The sequence below is a fragment of the Alternaria alternata genome, assembly GCF_001642055.1.
Source record: "Alternaria alternata strain SRC1lrK2f unplaced genomic scaffold CC77scaffold_1, whole genome shotgun sequence".
Classification (NCBI taxonomy): domain Eukaryota; kingdom Fungi; phylum Ascomycota; class Dothideomycetes; order Pleosporales; family Pleosporaceae; genus Alternaria; species Alternaria alternata.
In genome coordinates, this window is record NW_017306190.1 from 227624 (window position 1) to 254277 (window position 26654).

The 26654-nt window shown below is 52.9% G+C and overlaps 10 protein-coding genes across 10 annotated transcripts; 3 read left to right on the forward strand and 7 right to left on the reverse strand.

Moving 5' to 3' along the window:
• Positions 1 to 128: 128 nt before the first annotated feature.
• CC77DRAFT_951691 (repressible acid phosphatase) lies at positions 129 to 1699 on the reverse strand. The gene is made up of 2 exons (XM_018535395.1): positions 957 to 1699; positions 129 to 908 (listed from the first exon to the last, which is right to left on the reverse strand). Exons 1-2 carry the CDS (start codon positions 1557 to 1559, stop codon positions 186 to 188), a joined length of 1326 nt encoding a protein of 441 aa, XP_018391149.1. The 5' UTR covers positions 1560 to 1699; the 3' UTR covers positions 129 to 185.
• Positions 1700 to 1939: 240 nt separating this feature from the next.
• Positions 1940 to 3221, reverse strand: CC77DRAFT_925320 (hypothetical protein; the record flags this gene model as incomplete). The annotated part of the gene is made up of 2 exons (XM_018533855.1): positions 1940 to 2566; positions 2619 to 3221. 2 exons carry the CDS (start codon positions 3219 to 3221, stop codon positions 1940 to 1942), a joined length of 1230 nt encoding a protein of 409 aa, XP_018391150.1.
• A 783-nt stretch (positions 3222 to 4004) lies between these two features.
• Positions 4005 to 8638, reverse strand: CC77DRAFT_1055857 (hypothetical protein; the record flags this gene model as incomplete). Its single annotated transcript, XM_018527854.1, has 8 exons — positions 4005 to 4134; positions 4193 to 5214; positions 5279 to 5532; positions 5589 to 5730; positions 6656 to 6805; positions 6875 to 7459; positions 7509 to 8458; positions 8512 to 8638. 8 exons carry the CDS (start codon positions 8636 to 8638, stop codon positions 4005 to 4007), a joined length of 3360 nt encoding a protein of 1119 aa, XP_018391151.1.
• Positions 8639 to 8750: 112 nt separating this feature from the next.
• CC77DRAFT_3185 (hypothetical protein) lies at positions 8751 to 9509 on the reverse strand. The gene is made up of 4 exons (XM_018531239.1): positions 9381 to 9509; positions 9295 to 9324; positions 9005 to 9246; positions 8751 to 8894 (listed from the first exon to the last, which is right to left on the reverse strand). Exons 1-4 carry the CDS (start codon positions 9468 to 9470, stop codon positions 8864 to 8866), a joined length of 393 nt encoding a protein of 130 aa, XP_018391152.1. The 5' UTR covers positions 9471 to 9509; the 3' UTR covers positions 8751 to 8863.
• A 162-nt stretch (positions 9510 to 9671) lies between these two features.
• CC77DRAFT_1055858 (hypothetical protein) lies at positions 9672 to 10357 on the forward strand (the record flags this gene model as incomplete). The annotated part of the gene is made up of 2 exons (XM_018527855.1): positions 9672 to 10119; positions 10179 to 10357. 2 exons carry the CDS (start codon positions 9672 to 9674, stop codon positions 10355 to 10357), a joined length of 627 nt encoding a protein of 208 aa, XP_018391153.1.
• A 259-nt stretch (positions 10358 to 10616) lies between these two features.
• On the reverse strand, positions 10617 to 11502 carry CC77DRAFT_895487 (hypothetical protein; the record flags this gene model as incomplete). The annotated part of the gene is made up of 2 exons (XM_018533527.1): positions 10617 to 11047; positions 11106 to 11502. Coding segments are annotated over 2 exons (828 nt in total), but the record flags the coding sequence as incomplete, so codon positions are not given.
• Positions 11503 to 12995: 1493 nt separating this feature from the next.
• CC77DRAFT_925209 (hypothetical protein) lies at positions 12996 to 17587 on the reverse strand (the record flags this gene model as incomplete). Its single annotated transcript, XM_018533850.1, has 6 exons — positions 12996 to 14037; positions 14309 to 14315; positions 14579 to 16494; positions 16550 to 16746; positions 16950 to 17252; positions 17309 to 17587. 6 exons carry the CDS (start codon positions 17585 to 17587, stop codon positions 12996 to 12998), a joined length of 3744 nt encoding a protein of 1247 aa, XP_018391155.1.
• An 801-nt stretch (positions 17588 to 18388) lies between these two features.
• Positions 18389 to 23090, forward strand: CC77DRAFT_4838 (WD repeat-containing protein mip1). Its single transcript, XM_018531855.1, has 4 exons — positions 18389 to 20395; positions 20449 to 22184; positions 22233 to 22570; positions 22620 to 23090. Exons 1-4 carry the CDS (start codon positions 18490 to 18492, stop codon positions 22900 to 22902), a joined length of 4263 nt encoding a protein of 1420 aa, XP_018391156.1. The 5' UTR covers positions 18389 to 18489; the 3' UTR covers positions 22903 to 23090.
• Positions 23091 to 23277: 187 nt separating this feature from the next.
• On the forward strand, positions 23278 to 25066 carry CC77DRAFT_1055862 (aspartyl-tRNA synthetase; the record flags this gene model as incomplete). Its single annotated transcript, XM_018527856.1, has 4 exons — positions 23278 to 23355; positions 23406 to 24118; positions 24168 to 24608; positions 24655 to 25066. The coding sequence occupies 4 exons, from the start codon at positions 23278 to 23280 to the stop codon at positions 25064 to 25066; spliced, it is 1644 nt and encodes a 547-aa protein (XP_018391157.1).
• A 706-nt stretch (positions 25067 to 25772) lies between these two features.
• CC77DRAFT_924480 (exosome complex exonuclease RRP40) lies at positions 25773 to 26554 on the reverse strand (the record flags this gene model as incomplete). The annotated part of the gene is made up of 2 exons (XM_018533809.1): positions 25773 to 26294; positions 26351 to 26554. The coding sequence occupies 2 exons, from the start codon at positions 26552 to 26554 to the stop codon at positions 25773 to 25775; spliced, it is 726 nt and encodes a 241-aa protein (XP_018391158.1).
• Positions 26555 to 26654: the final 100 nt, after the last annotated feature.

Below are 26654 nucleotides of genomic sequence, written 5' to 3' on the forward strand. Positions count from 1 at the left end.
AACTACTCAACCATCCAGTGGTGTGATATTGAGCGTTATCCAGTTCATGATGATCGTCAACGTTTTAACAAGTGCCCGCGATCGCCGAGCCCACTAGCGTCATTTTTCACTGAACGGATCATGCGGGAACGATGATTGGCATATTACAAAAATGGTATTATATCATCGCGACACTAAGCGTCGTCTTAATTATACAAAGTAAGAATGTCAGTAGAGTTTGAGTACTCCGGTTGGCACTCCTCAGTATATCCGCCAAAAAGTGCGGCTCTTTCTTGAATGAAATCCTGGAACGCGCTCTTGGAACAGCTCTCTCCTGGGCCGTCAGCACAAGACAGCGGTTGTGGATCCTTGTTAACCAGAACTCGGAAATACTCGTCGGCAGAGAATCCGTAGCTGTCGCAAGTCATCTTCTCAATGGCAATGTTGGACAAGAAAGGTAGAATTCTTGATGACCTCCATGCTCTCGAGTGGTTGGGCCTGTCGAGCGGCATCGTGGCGTTAGGGTCGTTCGATCCGGAATAGGCAGAATTGTTGTACAGGCCCATAGCGACTACGACGGTAGGAGGCAACTCGCGATGCGTGAAGGAGACGTAGAGATCCTGGTCGGCCTCGTCGGAGAGCATTTCGACGGCGGAAGCGTTGAGCCAAGGAAGGCCAAGGGCGCCCGACAGCTGCGTGCTTCCATAACCGGTGTTGTAAAAATACATGATATCATTCATGTACTCGAAGGAGAGCCACTCGTCCTGGGAGAAGAGGTCGAGAGAACAGAATGGGGAAGAGCCACGGATGACAGTCTCGTATCCGCACAGCTGCTGCATGCCCACAACATCATCGGCGGTGAAGTTGAAGGCAGGGGCATACGCATTCAGACGATCGACGATGGGCTTGGTGTACGTTTCTTGGTATTGCTACAGGAGTGTTAGTCGTGGTCATCTTCTGTCACTCGGGATACGTACAGATGACTGGTCACTACCGTAGGAAGAGCTGTACTTGGGGCAACCCTTGTAGGGTGTCAGAGAATCCGCGCCCCGAGCAGCATCTTCGCGCATGGAAACGCGTTTGGTGTTGTTGCTCTCAGCCACGAGGCCGTCAATGAATGAAGATGCACTGAGCTCGGTCCTCTCAGCAGTTGATGTCCATACACGCTCAGGGTCCTTGAAGGTGGGATAGCGCAGACGGACGTCGACACCCAGCTTGTAGGATTCAAGCCTGCCGACGGAAGTGAGGTCTTCTAGCTCTTCATCGCTTATGGGTGTCTCCCACTTAGAAAGGAAGGATAGGGGTCCAGCACTTCGCCAGTTCACTGTCGTGTTCTTCAGCTTGTCTGTGAAGGGCTCAATGTATTCCTCAAAATCAAAGTCATTGGCGTAGATGGCGGCATGACGGATGAGGTACGAAGCGCGCGTCACGTTGCAACCCTGAGGTGGCTTCGGGTCAAGGCGCGGATCTTCGAAGTAAGGGGCAATGCCGGCAAGATGCTGCAAGGGGTCGAATGAATAGGCCGCCTGTGCGGTGGCCGCATTAGCAACTGCGAGGAGAGACACGAGAGCCGACTGCATGGTGGACGATGAAGGCTAGATCGCAAGCCGTACCTGAGAAAGTAGGGAGACATCATCGGCTTTAAAAGACTGCGCGAAGCAACAAACGATGTCATTGTCCGGATTGAGCCTGCCGTACGCTGTGGGGACAGCCCAAAGCAGGATGCGCTCGACGGCTATGGAATGATATGACGATGTTTGCCAGGTACCAAGCAAGGAAGCGAGCTAAGCTTTGACTACACCAGCCACGTCAGCCACCATTCAGAGCCGCCTCACCGTCTCCACACATGCACGCTGACGCACCTAGGCTTTCCGGCTCCGCAATGCATTCAAACAAACAAAAAAATATTCATTCATGGGTATTCGGCAACAAACTCAATCCTGGCATTATACCGCCTCCATCACACTACGTTTGCGCGTCTCTGCAGCGTCTGCACTTTGAGCTCCAACACTTGGCACTCGTTCTCCTTGCGGTGTAGATCTCTCATGAGTCCCTCCTTTTCTGACCGGAGAGCCTGCAGCTTGCCTCCGATGCTCTCACGGTAGCTTGAATGTTCCTCCAGTAGCGCTTCAATCCGGTACCAGTCCATCTGCCCGCTTCCCGCAGAAGCACCCTGGCCCCTTAGACGCGAGATCTCAGCATCCTTGGCCTTGATCTTTGATTCCAGATCGGCAACTGTCCCTTTCCATGCCTGGTGAGCTGTTGCCCGGTTCAGGTCATCGATGCTACCACCTCCCGACGTTGCCAACTGCGCGACAAGGTCCGAGTTTCTCTTTTCTAGTTCGAGAGCTCGTTGCTCAAGAGCTGCCACCTTGGCCGCAGTGAATAGATCTGTTGTATCGCGCCGTTCGAGAAAACTGCCTGGACGCCCTCGGCTCGGGCTGCTACGTCCGGTCTGTGCATGCAGTCGCTCCACTTCTCTGGTCTTTTCCGCAAGCTTGCTCCGTACAATCTGTACGTTTAGAAGATCTTCATCGCGTAATGCTTTGGTCGCGTCTAGTTCGCGTCGACAGCTAGCTAACAATCCCTGCACCATATTAGCACACGACCTTCGCCAACTCATTGTCTCTTGCACTTACGCGAATCTTGATGTTGTTCTCCACGTCTTCGTCTCGAAGGCTCCAGATGGCCTCGTGTCGCTTCCACCACAGCTTCTTTTCCTCTTCCAGCGCTTTCAAACGCGCCATCGTCTGCTCATATTCCTCAGGCTTGACCGTTATGATAGGGTTCGCTTGTTCGATATAGACAAGCTTGGACATCAAGGCAGCAAGCTGCGACTCTAGAGGGCCGGGAATGTGCGGTGCGGGTGCTGGAGATGCCGGTTCCTGTCCTGTGAGGCTCATTTTGATGGCAGAATGCGCCAATGACTTTTTCAGTGGATACGGGACATCCTCTTCGTTGCCATCCAGCGTAGAGGACCGCGAAGTCGCATCGTCGTCCACTGGTCGCTCAACAAAAGTTCTCTGGTCTTGATATTGCGGTCTGTTTGTGGGGGCAGCATAGCTAACGTCGTTTCCTACTTTTTGAGGGACCAGGTTCGCTGTGGAGTTAGGTTGCTGTCGTTGCATTTGCGACATAGCTGACATTGAGGTGTTTTGTGGACCTCGGGTGTACGGCTGTTCGTCTTCTGAACCTAGGTCAGAGTAGTTGTCCGATTCATAGCTCCTCGATTGTCTCTGCATCTGAGGCGAACTCATCGATACGGGGCGGCTCCCTGATTGTAAAGATACGATCGAATGGACTGATGAAGTGCGTTTAGCACCTGGGTGTACGCGGTTCGGTGCCCACATCCTGTGCTGGCTCTGTGGTCGGGATAGTGCTATTGGGAAGCGTCTGCGTATATGACGAGACCAGGGGGACGGAACGAAGAAGCTGGGTTCAGCTTGGTTTGTTCGGATTCAGAATGAATTTGATGGCCTTTGAAAAGTTGAGGTTCGAGTCTACCTCTATGTAGTCTACCATGGCCATGCTTTGAAACGATGCTGAGACGTAGGGGTCAGAACACAGATATCTGCGACACAGACATATGAACGACAGCCGTATCAGGCTAAAATTGCTGTTCAGCCTTGAATTGCAAGAGTCCGACATATCGTGCCTGCACTTGGTACAACAAGTCAAGTCCGTACGTCGAAAAGGCCCCACTTCAAGCCCTATCTCTCGCTGGTGTAACATCAAGTACTGCGCGAGTCATGTTACGGTTTTCCAACAGTTCAAACTAGAAGGAGTGGGGCGCTACGGATGCTGGTCTGAAACACTTGGAGCCGCGATCTTGTATCAACACTACCCGTTATCACATTGTGTCTAACTCGTATCCACGCCCTCTTGCAATGGATGCCTCAGCCAAGCTGCAGGCACACAATTGTGATGAGATTACGGACTTGTGCGTGCACAATGTCAAGCAGACCATTCTCGATATTTAATATGACTATACTACGCCGTGATCTGAACCGAGACATACTGTCTTATCACATATCGTAGCGGTCTGTACTATGCTTTACGGGCGTGTATAGAAAGTAATCAAATGACGCTACCTTTTCTGTGCCATTGATATCAGATGCTGCCATGCCCACAAATGCGCCAGTAAAGCTCCCGTGTCTGTTTTCGCAAAGTCAGCATACGCATGTAGTGTGGCTAGAGGGGACAATGAACTAACGCTTGATGACCGCCACACTCATCACTCAAGATCGAAGCATCGTAGACAGGTCCAATGTCTGTCAGGTCCGCCTGTCCCTCCAGAGCGTAGCGAAATTGGAGCTCTTTACCCCGAATGCTCAGCGCCAATCTAACTTTGCCCTCTTGCGGCAGCGGCACCGGATCTGCGAGGGGGAGTTTCAGATTTCCATCCGGCCATGAAGCTTCCGAGCTTAAGATGAGGAGTTCGCGCTGACCGTCAGAGTCGGCAGTAACGGTCAGGTAAAAGAAGTTGAATCGACAATAGTAAGCAGTCAGGCCTGCATAAGTGCGTTCGTCGTCTGGACTGAAGCTAACGACTGTTTCGGCGTCGTACGAGAAATGCGTTTGGCGACGTGCAACAAGAGCTTGCTCAAACCAGGATCCGATCGCCTCGCGTCCAACGAGGTGCAGACCATTTTTAGTACTAAAGATACGTTCTGGTTCTGGTGTACGGAGCCATTGGAAATCCTTGTGGATACCGTCGCTGCTGTCGAAAAGGTAGCGCTGCTCAGACCAATAGGAGCTGTCGTCGCGCTGTGCTGGCAGTTCGACATGGAGAGACGGAACAGGTCCATTCTTGACATACAGCCAGTCATCCTTGTCCCAGTAAGCCTCTTGAATCGCTGTCTCGCGTCCAAGAACGCAGCGGCGGGCCTGGGTAGTTGGGCGACCGGTCAAATGAACGAGGTATGTCTTGCCTTCTGGGGTGTCGACTATATCTCCATGACCAGCTCTTTGCAGAGATGCCAGTGGTGCGTCTTTGGAAGTAAGTATGTACTTTTGAGGATGAAGTTCGTATGGGCCCCAGATATCCCGGGATCGCGCCAAAGTGCAGGCGTGCTCGTATGCTGTGCCACCTTCAGCAGTCAACAAGTAGTACCATCCGTTCCGCTTGTGTAGATGTGGGCCTTCTACAAGAGCCAGATCAGTACCGGGGAAGATGGTCTTGCACGGGCCGACAAGCTTTTTCGCTTCAGCATCGTATTGCTGTAGCCTGATGCCCTGAATAGAGATACACGAGGTCAGCGTCTGTCATATCGATTGACCATGATAATTATATACTAACAGCGAAGAACCGCGGACGCCTTCGATGGTCTTGTAGCATGTTCACGAACCATTTCGTGCCATCGTCATCGTGAAATAGGGACGGGTCAAATCCTGAGGAGTTGATGTAAACAGGGTCAGACCACGGACCCTCGATGCGATCAGCAGTGACAATGTAATTGGGCGTATCTTTGAATGAGCCATCTTTGCGTTTTACGTCGGTATACACCAGCCAAAACTTGTCACCGTCATGTGTAAGACAAGGCGCCCACACCCCTTGAAGATTCGTTACAACAATGCGCAATTACAGTCAATCTTGATCGAGTACGTACCGCAACTATCGGGATCACCGCGCATGTCCAGTTGGCTTTTCCTATTCAAAGGGCGGCATAGGAGCTCCCAGTTGGCGAGATCTGTCGAGTGATGGATCTGTACTCCTGGATACCACTCGAACGTGGACGTTGCAATATAATACTAGTTTGACGTTGTCAGTTGATGTCACATGGTAGTCTCGATATACAAAGTTGGATTGTTCTTTAATCGTATCAGAATAGCCCATACCATGACTCTCATGGCACCGTGGCTATAAAACGGAACAAAATGTAAAGACTGTAAAACTCACTATGTCGTCCAATTAGCTTACACTACCCAAGCAGAACATTGCGATGTCTTACCGTCATTGCCAACACGTAGAACGGAGGGATCCGCGTTGAAGCCTGGAAGAATAGGATTACGAACCAACGGCATGATGGCTACAGACTTTTCTTTCTCAGTTTTAGGTTGCGACACTCTTTGCACGATTGATCAGCTATATATGCGGCTTTTGAACGACAAGAGATGTAGGCGATTGCCCGCAACGAATTAGCCGGCTGCGAACCGCCTCTTTTGCCGGCGCCTACTTGGCCACAGTGTTCTCTCAACCCCGCGCCTGAGCCGACATGCAACGTCACGCAGAAGGAAGCATAAAACTGGAGCTGGTGATCGCATGCTTATAGCTATGTCTTAAAGCATGTTGTTACGAGGGGTGCAAAAGAACGTAAAACGACCAAGAGCGAACCGGTTCAGTTTTCAATTGTAAGTGAACGAAGTCAAAGCATAATGATACATCACCAACAGCCATCAGGCAGTTCAATACTAGTCAGAGTATTTGCAATGATCGTACCAATTCCAAATGGGGAAATGCCACGCTACAAGCTGCCTAGTGACCCACATGCGGCTCACTTGACACAATTTAGCAAGCATTTCTACCTCGTGCAGTAGATACCAGAATCGGGCTTTTATAGTCCCGTTCACATAAGCGGTAATCCTTGCAACGCTCCCATGCTTGCCACAAATTGAACCGCTCGGTGTTCAATTAAGTTCTCTAGTCTTGGTTTTCTGACACACCTTCGTTACCTACTTCTCGTCTTTCTGAGTCTTGATTGTTGGCAGAATCGTGACTTGTTGTCTGGTCGGCATTTGCAGAAGCGACGACACCTGCAGGAGGGACGAAAGTATCGCCTTCGTCCGTATCTAGCTGCATCAGGAAAGTTTCCCAGATCTCGATGAGCTAACACGCAAGTTAGTAAGCCATAGGGTTTGATGCGATAGATGAACTTGCCTCTTTTTGTGCTTCTACAGCACTTTCCAGGAACGTTTCGACGCCTGACTTGAAGTCTTCGACCTTCTCCCTCTCAAAACGTTCTAGTTCGCTACGCATCAGCCGACCCATGTCATCGAAGAGCAACCTTGCTTGATGAACTTTTCGCTCAGCGTCTGCAACATCGGCGCTGAGTTGGTTCAGACGATCTTGCTGCGATCTGCCTTGCCTCAAAAGCTTGTCCTGATTCGTTTTCCGCTTCTGTAACTCCTGCTCAGCAGAATGCCAGGAATGATAGGCCTTCTGTCGCTGCTGGAACGCGGTCTTTACGGAACCTATCAAACGAATGTACTCGTCTATTACGATGCCCATGGTGAGTATGTCTTGCTGGGCCTGACGCTCGTAAAGCTCACGAATGCGAATCTGAATGTCGGACAGACTATCAAGCGGCGCGGACAAAGATGGCGATAACTCAACAGCGGATAGAGAATGTAGAGAAGCCGAGAAGTCTCCACAAGCCTCGGCTAGACCTTTCCGTTGTGTGACTACAGCATCTGTAGCTTTGAGAAGAGCCTTTAGCTGCGCTTCAAGAGCATCGAGATAGATTCGACGGTCATGGAACCACTGCAACACCGTTAGCGAATTGATCTGTTACAGAAACTAATATACGTACGTCATCGTGTTCCACGAATTTACCACTGCTACCAGAGAGCATGGAGCCAAACATGCCTTTGCTCTCAGTGAGACCGGGGTCTTTGCGCTCCTTGTTCTTGATGTCCATGCTGAAGGCTTCGCTTTCAAGGAACAGCTTCAAGTCACTGTCATGTTGCAACACTGGATGAGCAGCGGCCTTGTTAAGCATGCGCTCCAGAGCAGAGCGTCGTGACTCGACAAAATCAGCTTCAAAGCGACCAACAGCCTGCTTCTCTGGCGGCGGAGGAATAATAACTCCGGGGTTGTTGTTGTGCAGTTGTGTGTATAACCAGAGGAAATCACGGTAACGGCGCGAGACGGTGAATTCGGGTTTGCGGTAGCCCTTGGAAGTCGTCTTGGTAGTGACGGCGTATTCTGTGTGCGAGCTCGTGAGGTCACCGACTTTGTGAGGGTCGCCTACAGAGATGGCAAAGGACGGCTTAGCGGCCTGCTCAACGCTGACGCTCGGCTGTGTCTGGCGCTGAGGTGCGGTGGAAGACGGCGCCTGGACTGGAGGCGGTATTCTGGCTTGAGAGGAGGGCTGCTGCTCGTCGTTGTCGTCATCGAGGTCGACGGAATCCATCATGCCGCGTAGCGAAGGCGTAGAGGCGCCGCCCGGCGCGGGACGAGTGTTGCGCGACGCAGCGGCTTCTTTCTGAGGCGGCGCTGGAGGGGCAATCTCGGTGCCTGTCGTCGGCGAGGGAGCGCCTAGAGGGCCCAGGGGATCATCGACAGCCTCGAGTTTGGTGGACTGCAGGCCATACTGCCGCCGTCGGGGACCGCGTCCAGCGGGTGAGCGCGGAGCAGAGGCAGCAGTAGGGGCCGGGTCTGCAGACGGCTTGGTGGAGGGCGCGGGAGAGTCGGTGTCGAGCGTGTCGTTCTGCTCTACCTTGGACGCACTCGGCGCAGGGCTCGACCGTGAGGGCACATCTGGAAGCCTGTCAGCTTTGCGCAGTATCGTCGACAAGACAGTAGACACGCACCTCCCCACGGGGAGCTCTCTTCATCTCCAAGGTCCATTGGCGCAATGCTTGGTTGTGTGCGGGGGTGGGTCGAGTTGAAGTCGCGGGTGTAGTAGTAGGAAGCCGCATGCTCATGGCAGCTATGCATTGGCGCTGGGTTGGCTATGACATACAGGGTCCACTAGTCGCGAGACGCCCATTCCTTCACAACATCAACTACAATTACAGACCAGCACTACCCAGGCTCACTTTCCCATGTTCGCAGGTATAGCACACTTTGCCGTCTTCAGATTCCAGCCTCATCAAACCCCTCGTCTGACCCAGTCGCTTCCCAAGATGCTCGACCCAGCTCTCAACGAAGACTTTGGTACCTTCAGCCGCTGGCCTCAGGTAGGTCGTGTTCACTTCAAATGCGTCAATCAAGTCATCGGCACGCCGACACTATCTACAAGGTTGCACTTACTGCCAAAGCATTAGCAATCATGTCTCAAGTCTTCTTGCAGAATCACCATACCGGGTACGTGAGACATGCCCACTATCCCAGAATCCGTCGCGCATACACGGCGTAATGGCCATTGACGTCGTAATGTCAAAGATCAAGGCCACGGCGCCGCCATGAAGCATGCCAGTCGAGTTGCACAACTGTCTGGGCACAGTGAAGCTTATAACATTGCGCGAGTTGTGAGGATTGCTGCTGGTTGGCGCAAACGTCACTGATTCGAGCTTGAGGATTCGCCCAAGGATAGCATCGTGGCCCTATGCAAAATATCAGAGCCGCATCATCGGTTTTGAAAGACAACCTGCATCGTAGTCGCTGGAGCTGATTGCGTCGAACTAATGCTTCGTGTTAGTCTGGGTGTTACTGCAAAGTATCCACGGCGGTCACCAACCCAGTGTTGGACTTTTTGAAACGGTGACAGGTCATCATCGCCTCCGCTCTCTGCAATCTTCGCGCTGTGCTTCCGTGCAAGACTGCCCATCTTCGAGTCTTGTCAATGTAGAGGATCATTCATTGTACGGATCAAGCAAGTATGCGCGATGCATTAGGACCTCGGCATCTCCAGCAGCGCTAACTTGTTTGAGCCACTGTATCAGAAATCAGAAAATATCCCCGGAGAGCAATAAGACCAAAAGTTCCATCCCACGCGCCTCAAGCCCGCCTGTTGAAGCAACGTCTAATCATGGACTCGTCCAGTCTCTTCCGTCAGCTACTACGCATGCCGGTAGTACATCGCACTGCTCTAATCGCGCCTACGCGTCCACATGCGCGCGCTTTCGCCATGCTCGCACCCCCGCTGCCGCATTCACGCTTCATGTCTATCCCCCGCATCATCCAGCCGAGCTTCTGGGCCTCCATGATACCCAAGCCACTCAAGACCCGCTCCGAGCAACCTAGGCGCAAAGAGTGGAACCCCGCTACCCCATACATCATTCTTGGACTGCTCGTCGGCAGCCAGGCCATTCAGATACTATGGTTGAAGCAGGAGAGAACACACAACCTTCGCAGAGCCGAGGCTAAGATTGGTGTATTGAGAGAAGTTATTGAGCGTGTACAACGAGGCGAAGACGTCTCGGTTGAAGCAGCTTTGGGGACGGGCGACGCAGCAGATGAGAGAGAATGGGCGGAGGGTAAGTCTGCACTCTGAGACACGAATACTAAAGATGTGTTGAAAGCTGACATGTCTTAGTTCTCAAAGATATCCAGAACGAGGAGGCTCTCTTCCAGAGTAAAAAGAAGAGAAAGGCCCTGAGAGATGCTGCTATGCAAGATGTCGCCAATACGCCGGACAAGGACCAACAGGAAACAGCAAAGCGTAACTTCACTAAACAACAGGTGGAGAGCGTGGGCGGAGTCAAGTTTTACTGAACTTGGAGATAGTAGGTGACATGACAGTTGACATTGAACTGGTATAAAAGCTTCATACTTGCGCGGGCCAGCCGCCAAAGCGAAAAAGCACAAAGCTCTAAAAGGAATGAGTATCGAACAGCAGTGAAGATCTGGCATCCAGCCAAGGCCAGTCTCTCGTTCCCAACCCGTCATCATTCGCCTCCATCATCAAGAACACTCATGCCTCTTCCTCCTCAGATTCTTCCGCCTCCGCCCCCGCTTCCGCCCCCGCTTCCGCCTCCTTTGCGGCTCTCAGTCGCTCTCCACGCTTTGCGTTACCGGCGTTGTTGGAAAGCTTAGTAAAGCCCCTCGCCTCAGGGTTATCGCACAGAAGCGCAAGAGTCACACCTCCACGGAGAGCGTCATCAACCGTCGCCTTCTTCTGCTGGAGACAAAGACAGATGCGAGCCAGCCGCCTCTCCAAGCACTTCTCGCTGACGTCTGTGAGTTTGCCACGTACCACCTTTTTGTGGTAGATGGTAGGTCGGACCCAGCCCCGCTCGTGCACAGCCAAGGCTTCATCGAATACATGGTGTGCTGCGGCTTCCAGATCCAAGGGATTGAATGCTTGTTCTACCATGAACCGCGTTCGGTGGATGGAGTTTGCGCTGTCACTGACGTTGGAGATGTCGATCATAGACTCGTAGATGCGGCGTACCCAGTACATGCCTAGAAAGCAAATTCAATCAGTTCATGTTGGGAAGCTTGTGATTCTCCTGCTACTTACGTCCATAACGCTTGACACGCTCGACATCCGATGCGAGAGACTTGGGTGCTATGCGGTTGCGCTTCCGGTATGCTCTAGCAGCTGGGCCAGACTGGAACTGTCCGGTGTATGCTGGATAGATCGGTTGAGGGGGTGGAGGAGCGTTAGGATCTACATCCGGCTGAGGCTCCCAAGCGATGGGGGTGTAGTTGTTCTCGTTGAGGGTCTCGGATGGAATGGTGGTTGGACCGGTAACAGGGATGGCAGATGGAGTTCCAGATGGCATGTTGGATGGCACGGCGGCTACATCATCGAGCAGAGTGGCGGTTGGAGCAGAGGAGGACACCGGACGAAACCCGTGGGAACGCATCAGGTCATGGTACATCTTGTCCATGTCGAGCTCAGACATGCGGCCAATGGCCCCAGCCTGTTGACCTGGACTGAGTGCCCCCGACAGTATGCGTGCAGCGACAATCTGAGGGTCGTCCTCGCTGTCAGAGTCGTCGTTACCTGGCATCGGGTATTCATCGTTGAGCTTTGCGGCAAAGTCATTGAACATAGTCGCTGAAGCCTCGTTACGGTCTTGCGTTGGACCGAGTGCAAGCCCCAAAACCTGATCGAAGTCATCAGGAATATAGTCGGCATTGTTGTAGTGGCCGTCAAAGTCGTCGTGTCCAAAGTCGATATGGCCAAAACTGTCGTGTTCAAGGTCGTTGTCGGGTATTGCAGGAACCGTTGCAAAGGCGTCACGTACGTCACTGTAGCTGTCGTGATCGTCGGCGTGTTCATGATGACCGGCATCATTATGCTGAACAGAGTTGTCGACAGATGACTCAGGGAGATCTGCAAACACGTCGCGTACACCAATGTATGATGGCGAGCTCTCGGATAGAACAGGTGAGTATGGGGCAGAGAGCGAAGGAGTACTGATGTCGTCGTGCTCTCCAAGGCCTTCAACAGGTAGCGTGGGAAGGTTTGCGAAGGCGTCGTTTACATCAATGTGCCAATCTGAGTTCTCTGACCGAGCGGGAGAGTTTGGAGCATGGGATGAAGACATTGTTGCTTGAAAAGAGTGGTACCAGACCGATGATAATGTAGAATGGAAGGATAAAGTGTTCAGTGACGACCAGCGTCAGAAGCAAGCAAAGTTAAGAGAAGAGAGAAGTTGGACGACGACCGAATTGATGAGTAGAAAGTAGATTGTTAAGAGGAAAAGAATAGAAGCTGTCAAGACGTTGTACTGGGTCCATGTGCTGCCCAAGCATATCATACTCCCATTGTCGAGACGTACGACAATAGCGCGCAACTCTTCGCTGCAGATGACCCTATTAAAAGCTGGAAAGGTCTCGCAACTCTCATTTTTCTGTATTGTTTAGACAAATGCGGCGAATCAGATTCAGTCGTTTCTATTGTACCAGGTGGGGAGCGAGAAGGTTCACCCGCTAGTAGTTTCGAGCCGCCTTCACCTTCACTTATTCCCAAAAGGTGTGGCTTATCGATGCAATAGCTCCTAATGTTCAGCAGCAACAACTCAGATTTGCATGTGTAGTATCCACTGCTTGATAAATTGATCCGTATACATTAATGTGTGTTGATGTCCTACATTTGCCTGTGATTGTTCTCGAATCTTAAAAACTCCCCTGACATGACATGCCGACTGCTATATGACCCGTGCGAAAGACGAGCAACGTCAAACGACTGCCAGAAACTGCAACAAGACGCAGAAAGTTCAAAAGTCTTCAGTCATAGATCCTCTTGCAGTAGTAACAAATGGTATAAAACGAAACCCCATCAGAAAATGATGGTACCATAATGAAGAGAAATTAGAAACCAGATTACGCCTTACAAATCGCTGAACACGTGTCCAATCCATTAAGCAGCAGAAAAGCGGTTCAAGGCTCGTATGCACCTTTATGAAGATCCGTGGAGCTGTGTTGGCGAGGCCATGGTAGCAGCCGGCTGTGCGGACTTTGCATCGTGACTACCTGCCGCGGCCTGGAACCCATCCTCGCTCTCCACCTTGTTCCTCCATTGCGAGAGTTCATTCAGATCCGTGTTATCATTGTCGGGCATGCGTTCGAAATCAAAGCGATCACTCAAACGGTAGGCTTTGTTGGTAGTTTCCCAGTGACTCCTGAGAGCGTCCAGCTCAGAGGCAAGGTTATCCAGAGCCATGGAGTTACGCGTAGCAGAAGATGAAGGGCGGGGGACGGCCTCTGGGGTACTAGAGCCGTCATTGCGGCTGTAAAGAGATTCAGCGGATGCGATGCTATCGTGGGCACGGTGGCGGCTGTGTTCAGGAAGGGTGTTTTCGGTTGGTGCCTGGGACTGGCGGCGGTAATTATCGACCGATGACTCAAACTGGTCAAGGAACATTTGGACCCGACTCTCAGCTTCGCGGGCACGTTCCTCCGTCTGTGTATGCTGACGACGGAGCGCGTCAAGATCTGTCTGGAACTGGGCTGCTTGATGCTCTGCCTGCTTTGTAGCATTCGCTGCTGTTTCGGCATCGGCGCGAGCAGAAGCCAGATCAGATTGCAGTTTGGACAATTGGGCCTCGAAACGTGTAACGGTAGCTTCCATCTCCTCTCGTGCCTTGTCCAGTTCAGAGCGAAGTGCCGCGCGTTCTGCGTTCGACTCAGCTTGATCGGCTTCATCAGTAGGACTACGCTTGTCTTGCTTCGCTTGGGTGAGTTCTTCCTCTAGCTTGAGATTTGCACTCTTGTAACGATCGAGCTCCTGTTTCATCTTCGAAAGCATCTTTTCGGTACCCCGGAGGTACTTGACAGCAGCTTGGTGATCGTTGTGAAGTGCCTGGAGTTTTTCTTCCCACTCCTTGCTGACCTCGTGCTCACGCTCCTCAAACATAGAACGCATTTCCTCATGTGCTTTAGTCATAGAGTCTACCTGTTGTTCCAGCTCGCGAACTCGGTTGAACTCCGGTGTGCCGAACCTTGAGTTCGGACTGTCCAGTACCCTTGAGCGTCGTGAGTCGACAGGGTTTACACCTCTTTCGTCGAGAAGATTGCGAAGTGTCTTAAGCTGAACTTCGAACGCATTGCTCTCAAGGCGCAGACGCTCGTGTTGCTGGCGGAGTTCGGTTCGTTCAGCCTCGGAGAGCTGTACATCTCGCATAGCCTGCTGTAACTGTTTACGAATGGTCAGCCCCTCGCGACTGGATTGCTCTTGGTAGGCCTCGAGACCGGCGATTCGTTCTTCAGCACGGCGAAGCTTTTCCGATGCTTGGTCAGCAGCTGTCTGATTCTTGCGAGCCATGGAGTTTGCAGCTTCGACTTGCTGCTGCAGTACTACAACCCGCTCATCATGGTTAGCACCATCTTGCTCGGAGCGCTCTGTAATCGTTTGAAGACCAGAGAAGACGGTGGCTCGATGAAGGCGTGCCTCTTCTGCATGGCTCTCCGCCAACTCCTCCGCATCACGAAGCTTTTGTGAAGTAGTCTCCAGCTCCAGTACGCGTGCCTCATATTCGCTACGAAGCTGACCCAGCTTCTGGCGCAGGTTTTCACTCGTAGCCCGCTCTTCAGTGAGCTTCTTCTCCAGCAAGGTTGACTTCTCCGTGGACGCGAAGACAGCATCGCGTAGAGACTGAATAATAGAAGACTGAGCTTTGTGCTCTTCGGAAACCTTAGCAACCTTGGCGCTCAGCTCTTGTTTGTCAATCGCCAACAGTTTCGATGCCGATTCTGCTTCTGCAGCGCTAGTAGATACTTCCCTTGCGACACGCTCAGCCTCGTGTAATTCGGCGCGTAGACTCTCTGATTCAGCTGTAGCTTTTTGTCGGGTCGAGTCCAGTTCTTGTACACGTTTTTGCGCAGCTTCTGCGGTCTCCTCCGCTAGTTGTTTTGCTTTCTTTTCGGCATCAATCTCACGGGTCAGATGCTCCACTTTAGTAGCCAGGTCACCTTGAGCCGCCAAAGACATCGCTAGTCGCCGACTAACATCTTGGAGGCGATCCGCGTCGGGTGTGTTTGTGCTTCGAGTCCCATCTGGCTGTGGAGTTCCATTCTGACTACCACCTCCGTGAGCAGCCAATTTGGTTTTAGCGTAGATGGCTTCGCTGACAGCCGCGTCCCGCTGTCTCTCAACTTCAGCGATTCTCTTCGCAGCATCGTCACCTTGGGCTTTGATGGAGGTTTGTACTCGTTCAAGTTCGGTCTTCATCTTCAAGAGTGCCTCCAACAAGGGTCTATCCTCGTCTCGAAACGCGTCGGCCGACCGCTCATCGAATACTGGACTCGTGGAAGTACCAGAGCTGTAGCCTGCTCGACGAGCAAGTGCGAGCTCCGAGGCGTACCATGCGTTGCGACTTTTGACGTGCTCCAGTTCTTTAATAAGTTCGGTGTTTCGTTGATCATTCGCCAGTGACGCATTCTTCAAGCCCTCATTAGGTAACTGTTCAACGTCACGCGCAAATCCGCGTTGTTGCTGTGTTTCTAAAGATTGTCTGGTTGCCTGCTCTGTGCTATCATGGGAAGGCTGCGGGCGGTGCGATTTGGACGTGTTTCGTGACAAAATGCTACCAGAGCGAGTAGTGTCCATGGACTCCTTCGGGGTCCGTTGGCTTACAGCGTCCGACGACATCTTTCGTTGCATGTCGTTCGTAGATGGACTTTCGCGGGTCATAGGCGACATGTTTTCTCTATCCAAGGCGGATGCAGCTCCAGTGTCGATAGGCGGGCCGTATCCACGTTCATTTTTGGTAGGAGTCTTGCTTCTAGGTTTTGCGGCACCTTGTACGCCAGCACCATTCTCACGGGGCTGTGGAGGTTGCTGAAGTGGTGGAGGACCTGGTGGTTGACCCGCTGCACGAGGCAAACGTGATCCTGCGTTCGCACCATTCCCCATGTTTTCTGGGGCTCTCGTGAATTGTGAAGCAGGCATCATACTCTCGCGCGTTGGAGGGGAGCCGACCTTAGCGGGAGGCACATTGCTTCTCTCACCGCCACTCATCTTCCGCTGTGTACCCTGCGGCTGTGGTGGAGGAGCACTTTCATTGGGCGGATACCTTATCTTGGAGGTGTCCAGAATGTAACTGAGGCTGAGCTCATTCCTGTCACTGACAGAAGAGCTGGGCTCGCCAGCTAAAACAACGATGTGTTTTCCGAAGGCGGTCATGCTATGCCCCGACCGGGCTGAAGGGGAGTGTCCCATATTTTGGAACATGTACCAACGGCGTGACGAGATCCGAAAGGCTGCAAGGTCGCCCAAGTCGACGCCTTCTTGGGTGCGTCCGCCAAAGATGTACATGGTGTCGTTTACAAGGGCGGCAGAATGACCCTCGCGAGCTACGGGAATGTAGCCAATACAGTCAAGCTCAGTCCAGGCGTTGGAGCGCGGCTCATAGGTCCAGACATCGTTGAACCAAGTAATCCCGTCGGTTCCACCAAAGCTGATGATAGTTAGCAAGTTGGAGTGTGGAGGAGACAAAGGGCTGTGACACGTACAGGTAGAGCTTGTCGTTCCACGTTACCACGGAATGATTGGTACGTGCTGGTGGTGATCTGCCTTGTGGAGAAGCCTGCTCCTTTGTGTTTGGTAGCAACACCTCCCATCGGCTTGCCGATGACTGCAACGAGTTCAAATCAAAAGCTACAAGGTCATTGAAAAAGAAGCCCTCGACCTGTCCACCGAAAATGTATATCTTGGAACCCAGTATGTTCAAGGTATGTCCGTAGCGACCAGTGGGACGGGGTCCTTGTGGTAGAGCGCGCGACCAGTGCTTTGTGGCTGTGGAGTGTCAGTTGAGGTCATAGGTGATTCCGAGTTGTACGCACAGGTATTGAGGAGATATAAAGTATCATCCAGGTCGTCGTTGTCAGCCAGTTTCGTGTCTCCTCCAAAGACAATGAAGGCATTGCCAACGAGCAAACTAGCATGACCTACGCGAGGACCAGGGCCGTCTCCAGTTGTGGATATGGGATAGCAGGCCATGCTGCCGTTGCCCATCTCTGTCAACCACAGATCACCCTTGACTGTTGCGCCGCCAACAAGTCCACCCATGAGGTAAATCGTACCATCCTTGCTAGCCGTGGCATTTATAGCAGCGCCGTATCGGGGGAAGGGATTGCCTGCGGTGAAGTTCAAGCGTCGGGAGGACCACGGGTACGGGGAGTCTGGCGAGTTGCCGGCAAATCTGGGGTTCGTATTCTGAGGCAGGTAAGTCAGCACACGTGCAAGCGCAATGGGTTTGCCGAATAACGCACCTGGATGTTGGTGTCGGCCTTTTCTCGCAGCGCTTTGGGCTCGGGGGTAGGCGCATTTCCAACGTTCTGGAGAGAGTTCAACGAGTTGTTTACGCTGCCTCCGGGGGTGGGTGTCTGGGATTGGGGGCCTCCACGGGTCTTCTCAATCTCACGAGAGCCGGATCCATTGACGGCTGGAGGTGGTTGCCCCTGGCCTCCCGATGAGGTTATGTCTCGTGTGGCTGGGGGCAGCGCGTTGTTGGCCTGCTGCTTGCTCTTCTTGCCGAAGAGAAAAGACATGGCGGCGGCGGTGGTGCTGCTAAGGCGTTGGTGCAGTAGCGGCCGGGGCCTATCGCGCACTCATTCGGCCTGGGACGCAGACTGGGAGAGGGAAGGCGGGCTGGCGAGGGTGAAGTGATCAGGCGAAGCAATGGATGAGGCGCGCGCGCATGTCGTACGGCTGGGGGAGGACGGCAGATGGGTGGGAGCGAGGGATGGTGTGTTATGGCGGCGACCAGGGCAGCGCGATGCTGGGGATACGGGTGCAGAGAGGCGTAATGCCGTCGGGACTCAGACGGCGCAGCACTTCCAAGGGCGACACTTCCAAGGTTGAGCAGGCCAGATGTATGCACGAGGGAAAGACGACCAGGCGGACAACGATGGTTAGCCTCTCCCCCAGCCCTGTTCACTCTGCGCGCCGCCCCTGAGCAGTGTCGGGAAGATCAGCGGACGCCGACAAGGCTAGGAGTGCCATTGGCTGCGTCGCGCCCGGAGAATGCAGAGGGCCTGCAAAAGAACCTCTTGTATAAGAGGGCGCGTTGACATGTGTGCAGATGCTAGCGAGCGTATGCACCGTTGGCCAGCCAGCATCCCTACCCGAACCATTCGAGACTGCATCAGTGCTGCCAAGTTGCTTTTTTGCTCCCATGGCCGAGTCGTCAATTCGCGGTGGAGCTCGACTCTCACCGCGGCGCTGCTTCGGGCCTAGCGCCGACGACATGCACTGTCGAGCTCTCACCTATGCCCGACGTCCACGAGAACAAGTTTGATAGACGTGCAATTGTCACCGCCCTCCCTCGCCCGGACTGCCGACTTCTGCTCTCTCTCACTCTCTCTCACCGAAACGCGTCTCTCTGCCACGCGCACCGCCCGCCTCGCGCTATGGGCCCCGTCAACACCGTCACTGCTCGCTGAAGCTCACCATGAGAACAGCCAACGAACTACCTCTTGTCAGCGGCCACACCCACCCCAATCCGCTTGCTTCGCACGCCCCCGCGCCTGTCGACATGAACGGCTCCCATCCCTCTGACGCTGCTGCCGCTGCCTCGCGCCCCAGCACTGCGGCCGCCGCTGATGCGTCGCCCACCTCCCACATGGACGAACACGCGCCGCCCGCCCGTCCTGCTTCAATAGGCCCACAGTCTGCCCGTCCCAGCTTCCTGCGCGCGAAGAGCGACTTTGGGCCCCGCCATCCTGTCTTACCACCAGAGAGCGCCGATGAGGGAAGCGTCGACGGCCACTTCAAGATCCGTCATGGCTGGGACGACCAACTGAACTCGGAAGAGTACAGCAACCTGCTCACCTCCAACTTCTTCATGTACTACACCGACAAGAAACACGAGACCGGCGGCCACCCCAAAAACGAAGACTGTGCCTTCCCTGTCCAGGAATGGCGCATGCGAGACCGCCTCAAGACTGTCTCGGCTGTCCTCGCCTTGTGCCTGAACATCGGCGTTGACCCCCCGGACGTCATCAAAACCAACCCGTGTGCCAAGGAAGAGTGCTGGATCGACCCGACCGTGACCTCACAGACGCCCGGTCACACGCCCATGAACCAGATTGGAAAGGCTCTGCAGACTCAGTACGAGCAGCTGAGCATGCGCACGCGCTACAAGCTGCTGCTGGACCCTACAACAGAAGAGACAAGAAAGTACGCTTCCACTCTCCGGCGGAACGCCCGCAACGAGCGAGTTTTGTTCCACTACAACGGCCACGGCGTACCCAAGCCCACTTCTTCCGGCGAAATCTGGGTTTTCAACAGGAACTATACCCAGTACATTCCATTGTCACTCTACGACTTGCAGTCCTGGATTGGTGCTCCAAGTCTATTCGTTTATGACTGCTCCGATGCTGGGCTCATCATCAGCAATTTCAACCGCTTCGCTGAGAAACATCAGGCTGAGTTTGAGGAGGCGCGCCGGAGAGACCCGAGCGTCGAGCATGTCGATTTCAGTGATTGCATCCACTTGGCTGCATGTAGAGAGCGTGAATCGCTTCCCACTAATCCAGAGCTGCCTGCTGATATCTTTACTTCCTGTCTGACCGACCCCATAACCATGGCGGTACGCTTCTTCATCTTGCAAAACCCTCTTCCAACTAAAGTTAGCTTACGAGATGCCCACAACATTCCAGGCAAGGTCTCTGAGCGTAGAACGCCTATTGGTGAGCTGAACTGGATCTTCACGGCCATTACTGATACCATTGCTTGGAATTCTCTCTCTAAGCCGCTCTTTAAGAAACTATTCCGTCAGGATTTGATGGTCGCTGCCCTCTTCCGCAACTATCTCCTTGCACAGCGCATCATGCGCGCATATCACTGCAACCCTGTCTCGCATCCCGAAATTCCTCAAACACATAATCATCCGCTCTGGCGCAGCTGGGACTTGGCGGTAGAGCTGATCTTGGCCCAGCTTCCGGACCTGCAGGCTGAAGCTCGGGGCGAGAAGGATTTTAACTACAAGCACTCCGACTTCTTCTCCGAACAGTTGACCGCTTTCGAAGTATACTTGACACAGGGCGCAGCGGAGCAAAAGGTACCGGAACAACTTCCCATAGTGCTCCAAGTACTGCTCAGTCAAGTCCATCGTCTCCGTGCGCTTATCCTGCTATCGAGTTTCTTAGATCACGGCCCTTGGGCTGTAAATCTCGCGCTCAGTATCGGCATCTTCCCATACGTCCTCAAACTACTTCAGTCTCAAGCAAACGAGCTTAAGCCTGTCATGGTATTCATCTGGGCTCGCATTCTCGCAGTTGACCAGTCCTGCCAAGCCGATCTTCTCAAGGACAATGGCTACCAATACTTCATCAATATATTCAATCCTAATTCTGGTATACAAACTTGTCTCCAAAAAAAAAACTGTACATTGGCTAAAGTTACACAGGCATACCTATTCAGAACGCAAGTGAACACCGCGCCATGTGCGCCTTCATTGTTTCCATGTTTTGCAAGGACTACAACCAGGGACAACGCGCCTCACTGAGTACTGAACTCGTCGAGAGCTGCCTAGATCATCTCAAGGATATGCAGAACCCGCTGCTCAGGCAATGGTCATGTCTCTGCCTAAGCAAGCTTTGGGTCAACTATGAAGAAGCCAAGTGGGTCGGAATTAGATGCATGGCACACGAGCGGCTATGTGAGCTCATCGTGGACCCTGTTGCCGAAGTTAGAGCTGCGATGCTGCATGCATTGGCGTCCTTCCTTGGGATTCGCGACGTCACTCCCCAAGTGGCTAACATTGAGGAGTCTATCGCGTCAATGATTCTTATCATGACAATGGATGGTAACAGTATGGTGCGCAAAGAATTGCTCATATTCTTCTCAACATTCGTCGCTCGCTACAAGGCCCGATTCATAGTAGCTGCATTCGAACAATTATCCGAGGATCATGCCAACATGGACACAAAGCAGTCAGATGACAAAAGCACCGAAATGCTCTACATGAAGACACGTTCAGGAGCGACAGACGGCGCTTCGGAATCGACGTCTTGTTCACAGAACACCATATATTCTGCCATATGGAAGGAGCTTTTGGTCATGTCCGTGGACCCGCACCCGGAAATCGCAAAAGACGCTGGAATAGTCGTTGACTGCATTCTTATCGCTCTCATCGAATCCTCCCTAGGAAAATTCGTACAGCCCCAACTAGATGAAGCCCTCCAACATGCGCCTGCTCCTCGTCCCACGCGCCGCGCAGTGGAGGAGACCTCTGCGCCGCAAAAAACTTCCAATCCTCCAACACCGACGAAAGACTCGACATATCTGTCTCTTTTCGGTGGTATCCGCAAATCCACCAGCGTTGGTGCTTCGCTGAAGAATCTCTGGGCAGGTCAAGAATCAGCAAGCCCTCGACAGAGGCCATCCGGGAGATCTGCTGCTGAGGACACCACTGTCCCGTCAGCGTCTCGTCCTCAGACTCCGGAGAAATACCACACCGTAGAGCAGCCAACTTCAAGAGGTTTCAAGAACAGGAATCTGTCAGAAAAGCCAGAGATTCCACTCAAGAGTGTGTTCTTCGAATGGTCAGTCGAGTACTTCCGTGAGCCCCAAATGAAGCCCACGGAGGCCGACGAGCCCGGAAGCACCGATTACAATGGCCGACTCTGGCGGAGGAACCGTAACGACAGGATTATTGCCGAGACTCAGCCGTTGAAGGATATTGCTGTCTCTAACCGCTGGGACGTGCCCCGAGGGTATTTTGACAATCTCAGCCAACCTGCGAAAATGTGTTTCCATCAGTTCGAAGATCATCTAGTCGTGACAGATACACGGGACACCGTCAATATCTTTGATTACTCAAAATCGGTTAGCAGGATCAATTCTTTTTCTAACGGGAACCCTCCCGAGTCGAAGATAACGGACGTTCGATTCATCAACGAAGACGATCAGGCCCTGTTAATGACTGGGTCTTCGGATGGAGTCATCAAGATCTTCCGCAACTATGATCGTAAAGGAGAGACGGAACTAGTGACTGGATTCCGAGCCCTCACCGATCTTGTTTCAAGCAACAAGAATGCCGGGCTAGTCTTTGATTGGCAGCAGGGTAGAGGTCTGATTCTGGTCGCTGGCGACGTGAAGGTCATCCGCGTATGGAACGCAGGGACCGAAGTATGCACCAATGTAAGTTACACTCTCTGCGTCTCTTGAAATCTTAGCTGACTAGAGTAGGATCTCCCGGCGCGTTCGGGCTCTTGCATCACATCCTTGACCTCTGATCAAGTCGAAGGAGATGTGTTCGTCGCTGGCTTTGGTGATGGCGCCATACGAGTATATGATCAGCGCCAAAAGCCTGCCACCGCCATGGTTAAGGTCTGGAAAGAGCACAAGCAATGGATCACCAACGTCCATCTACAGCGTGGTGGTCAGCGTGAACTTGTGAGCGGCTGTCGCGGCGGTGAGGTCAAGCTATGGGATATCCGCTGGGACCGCAGTGTAAAAACTATACAAGCGACTTCCGACACGCTCAGGACACTTAGCGTCCATGAGCACGCTCCGGTCTTCGCTACGTAAGTGCTCATAAACTGTAAACTGACTGGAACATGCTGACATCGATAGCGGCACGCAACGACACCGTGTGAAGATTTTCAACCTAAACAACGGTCAACCCGTATCTCACCTTGAACCCTACTCGGGTTTCCTTCGGGATCGATCTGCTCCCATCTCTGTTACTGCCTTCCATCCCCACCGACTGATGATTGCCGCAGCGGCCGTCAACGACACCCACGTCAATATCTTCTCGTGTCACGAACCAAAGCATTCAGCTGTCAATAAAACAGTGAAACTTTGGGATGGGAACGCGAGTACAGCCGCGTCTAGCAGAACATCTATCATCGGCTGAGGGTGATCTGACGACTCCTCGCAGAGTCCGAGATTGAGGGAAAGGAATGCAGTCGCTTTGGTGAAGTCGTCTCAATGACCTGACTTTTTTTGAGACGGTGGAGCACAGCAGTTTATTTTGTTGCTGGGCGTCAGGAATGCATTGGGTTCGAGCAGGACTGTCAATTTCTATTATACCCAGGCTACATCAATTAGTAATTGCACACAAGTTCAAACACACGTCCTCGATGATGTTAGCCAGGCGGGCTGCCACTAATTGGCTATGACGCCGCGGGGGGTAGCGGGGCTGTGACTGCCCCACTATGGAAATGTGAGTCGTCCGCACGATACGACTGACCACTGCACAACGCGACTTGAAATCCCCAACACTACCACAATGAGTGACGCCGCACCTACTGGCGCCGAGCCGCCTTCCAAGAACGCGCTGAAGAAGGCGCAGAAAGAGAAAGAGAAGGTCAGTAGAATCCCCTTCCTTTCAAGTTCATAATGCTCACGATAGCCTAGGCAGAGAAGAAAGCTGCAGCCAAAGCCCGCGAACTTGCTGAGCGTACCAAGAAGGAGGCCGACGATGCCGCCGACGTCTCTGTAGGCGCATACGGCGAACTTCCCCTCATTGGCTCCAAAGAACACAAGCCTACGGGAACTCCACGCACCGAGCTTGCCGATGTCGCCAGCAATGAGGACAAGGAGATCACATTCAGATGCTGGGTGGAGAATGCAAGGGTTCAGTCTGCGAAACTCGCTTTCCTGAACTTGCGACAGAACCTCAACACTGTGCAGGCTGTTGTTGCGGCCAGCGAGAAGCTGAGCAAGCAGATGGTCAAGTTCTGTGGCAACGTCAGCACCGAGAGCACACTTGTCGTTACGGGCATAGTCAAGCGTGTGAAGGAGCCCATTAAGAGCGCCAGTATCACCGATTTCGAGATTCACATCCAGAAGTTGTTCGTCGAGGCTGCTGCGGAGATTCCGCTACCACTTCAGGTGTCCGATGCTGAACGGCCCATGCCAACCGAGGCTGCCACCGAAGAAGACCAGAAAGAGGAGGAGGGTGGCGAGCGACCACTCGTCAGTCTGAACACGAGGCTAAACAACAGGACGATTGATCTTCGGGCGAAGATCAACCAATCCATCTTCGTGATCAAGAGCGGTGTATGCGCCTTGTTCCAGGAATTCCTCTCAAAGAAGGGTTTCGTCTTGGTGCATACCCCAAAGATACTGTAGGTCATCTCTACGAAAGCTCAATACAGATGCTGACCTGGCACTTAGTGGTGCTGCCTCTGAAGGAGGAGCCAACGTCTTCGAGTTGAAGTACTTTGGTCGTCCCGCGTATCTTGCTCAGTCACCACAGTTTTACAAGCAGATGCTGATCGCCTCCCGCTTCCAGAAAGTCATGGAGATTGGCCCTGTGTTCCGCGCCGAGAACTCTAACACCGCTCGTCATTTGACCGAATTCACAGGACTGGATCTTGAGATGGAATTCCAAGAAAACTACCACGAAGTCATGGGCGTATTGGAGGACCTTATGCTCTTCATTTTCAACGAGCTCAACTCACGGTACCGGAAGGAGACTGAACTCGTAAGAGGAGTGTACCATGTCGATGAGTTCAAGCTTCCCCAGTCTGGCAACGTGCCTAGAATTCCTTTCCAAGAAGGTATTAAGATGCTTCGCGAAGCCGGAGAAGAGCTGGGCGACTACGACGATCTAACGTAAGTGTGGTGAAGAAAGTCTCCAAGGCTCGACTAACGTTTCCAGAACCCCGCAAGAAAAGCTGCTTGGCCGTCTCGTCCTGGAAAAGTACAACACCGACTTCTACGTCCTGGACCAATTCCCTCTCGCTATCCGTCCCGCCTACACTATGCCATCACCTGCCGACCCCGCTCTCTCAAACTCGTACGATATGTTCATGAGGGGTCAGGAAATTCTCTCTGGCGCGCAGCGTATCCACAGCTCGGAGCTCCTCGCAGAGCAGATGCGCAAGCATGATCCTCCAATTGATCCAGCCGGTGCTGGAACCAAGGACTACGTAGACTGCTTCAAGTATGGCTGCCCACCGCACGCTGGAGGAGGTTTCGGTCTAGAGAGGATTGTTCAATTCTGGCTCGGACTGCCCAACATTCGGATGTGCAGTCTCTTCCCCAGAGACCCACAGCGAGTTGTACCTTAAGATCGTTCTGCCTGTAGGAAGTGATAAAACTCCTGCTTGATAATGCTTGGCAGACACGGGTTACCAGAATGGACATGGACTTGATACTGCACGTGTACGCGGAACGCAGTAAAAGGTTGGTCCAGATCTTCACACATCGCATGAAAATCCGACAGTTGTGGAATGGAGGAGATACTGAGGGCTGATGTAAGGGCAATGTCGCGTCTCGTGGAGTCAACGACCAGCAGAGTCAATTGTACACTAGAGACAATGAAGATATTATACATACTCGCCGTTTAGTCTGTGGATGCGACTATTCAAGTAAGTAGCTATTTTCCGATGCATACTTGCTTTCGATGGAGCATACCGCCTTTGGGGGCATGGTCGGAATATTTCAGACATGCCTCCAGTGAAGCCCTCTGCCCCCATTTAACTTCGCTCATTAGAACCCACACTTTCATCGAGTGCGGCCGGACGTCGCAGTCAACGTGATCCGGTGACGTACGGCCTCTGTAATTTCTATGTTTACAGTGCCAGAGGTGCCCGTCCTTTATGCGTACTGTATTGGGCGCAAAACCACACTGATACCCCTTGCAGATGATTGTTCCCAACGGTTGATAGCCTGCATGTGTTCAGTCATAACATGCATGGACCGACGTGCGTAATAATCGCGATACCCATCCATCCTGCGATTGCGAATTTTGATATGACAGCCATGATTTCTCCATCAGCATTGTTTCAAAGTCGCAGCAGCTAGCTTTTTCTGTGCCTCGTCTCCGAGGGCGGCAACATCCACCTCTTGTATAGCCTGCCCTATTGCCAATGTCGCCTTTATGTTCCCCCCGTCGACGTGTACAAGTCCGTTTCGACCGACTGTGACCTCGAAGCCGATTTTGGCACCCAAGGTCTGCAGTAGAGTTATGCCACCACGTGCTGCAAGCATTCGTCGAGCCATGCCCAGGCTCACCTTGAACAGCATGCCTCCCTTCAGAAGACCGAGTCCTTCACTCTTGCCTGTGGAAGGATCGACGCAGGTGAGTTCTGATGGCAGATCCTTGCCAGCGCTGGCAACGCGGCAGTACACCAGAGAGTTTGGAGGAAGCTGGGGTCGTGTCTTCTTAGTCGCACCCTCGAAGGCCAAATGGGGGAGGGTCGCAGGCGGTGTGTTCGGGGTAAGGAGGCAGTTGAAGTTCTCTGCGGCAGAACCATTGACAGTCGCAATGACGAGGTCGCCCGCGAAAGGAAGGTACTGTGACGAGTGTTAGCAGGCCGAGAGCAAGCAAGGCGCAACAAGAGCTTTCTAACCCTTCCAGTGTTGTATTCAACCGAAGCAGCATTCTTCTTGTTGTCTGTCACGAGCGCGCCCGCAATTGTAGCAGTGACCGTGTCTGGCGGCGTGTGTCGCAAACCTGGTCCGAGGGTGAGCGTCTTCTTTTTGCCTGTGCCTGTAGGCAGGGCGCTCTTCGCGATGTCGTCGCCCGGCAGGACAATTGTGGCTGACGCTGCCATGGTGGTGCTTGCCGAGTCGTGTTTCCTTGGTTGTTGGTAGAGTACATGGTAACATGTGCAATCCTAGGTATAGTGAGCTCATTCCGAAGAAGCCCGTGCG

Bases quoted from the DNA above. Each gene is read 5' to 3' on its own strand.
- CC77DRAFT_951691 (XM_018535395.1), bottom strand. From the start codon at position 1,559: ATGCAGTCGGCTCTCGTGTCTCTCCTCGCAGTTGCTAATGCGGCCACC. The intron at 909-956 runs GTACGTATCCCG...ACACTCCTGTAG, and splicing joins ACGGTAGTGACCAGTCATCT to CAATACCAAGAAACGTACAC.
- CC77DRAFT_3185 (XM_018531239.1), bottom strand. From the start codon at position 9,470: ATGGGCAGTCTTGCACGGAAGCACAGCGCGAAGATTGCAGAGAGCGGA. The intron at 9,325-9,380 runs GTTGGTGACCGC...ACGAAGCATTAG, and splicing joins TTCAAAAAGTCCAACACTGG to TTCGACGCAATCAGCTCCAG. The intron at 9,247-9,294 runs GCAGGTTGTCTT...TATTTTGCATAG, and splicing joins TCAGCTCCAGCGACTACGAT to GGCCACGATGCTATCCTTGG.
- CC77DRAFT_4838 (XM_018531855.1), top strand. From the start codon at position 18,490: ATGAGAACAGCCAACGAACTACCTCTTGTCAGCGGCCACACCCACCCC. The intron at 20,396-20,448 runs GTATACAAACTT...AAAGTTACACAG, and splicing joins TATATTCAATCCTAATTCTG to GCATACCTATTCAGAACGCA. The intron at 22,571-22,619 runs GTAAGTGCTCAT...TGACATCGATAG, and splicing joins CACGCTCCGGTCTTCGCTAC to CGGCACGCAACGACACCGTG.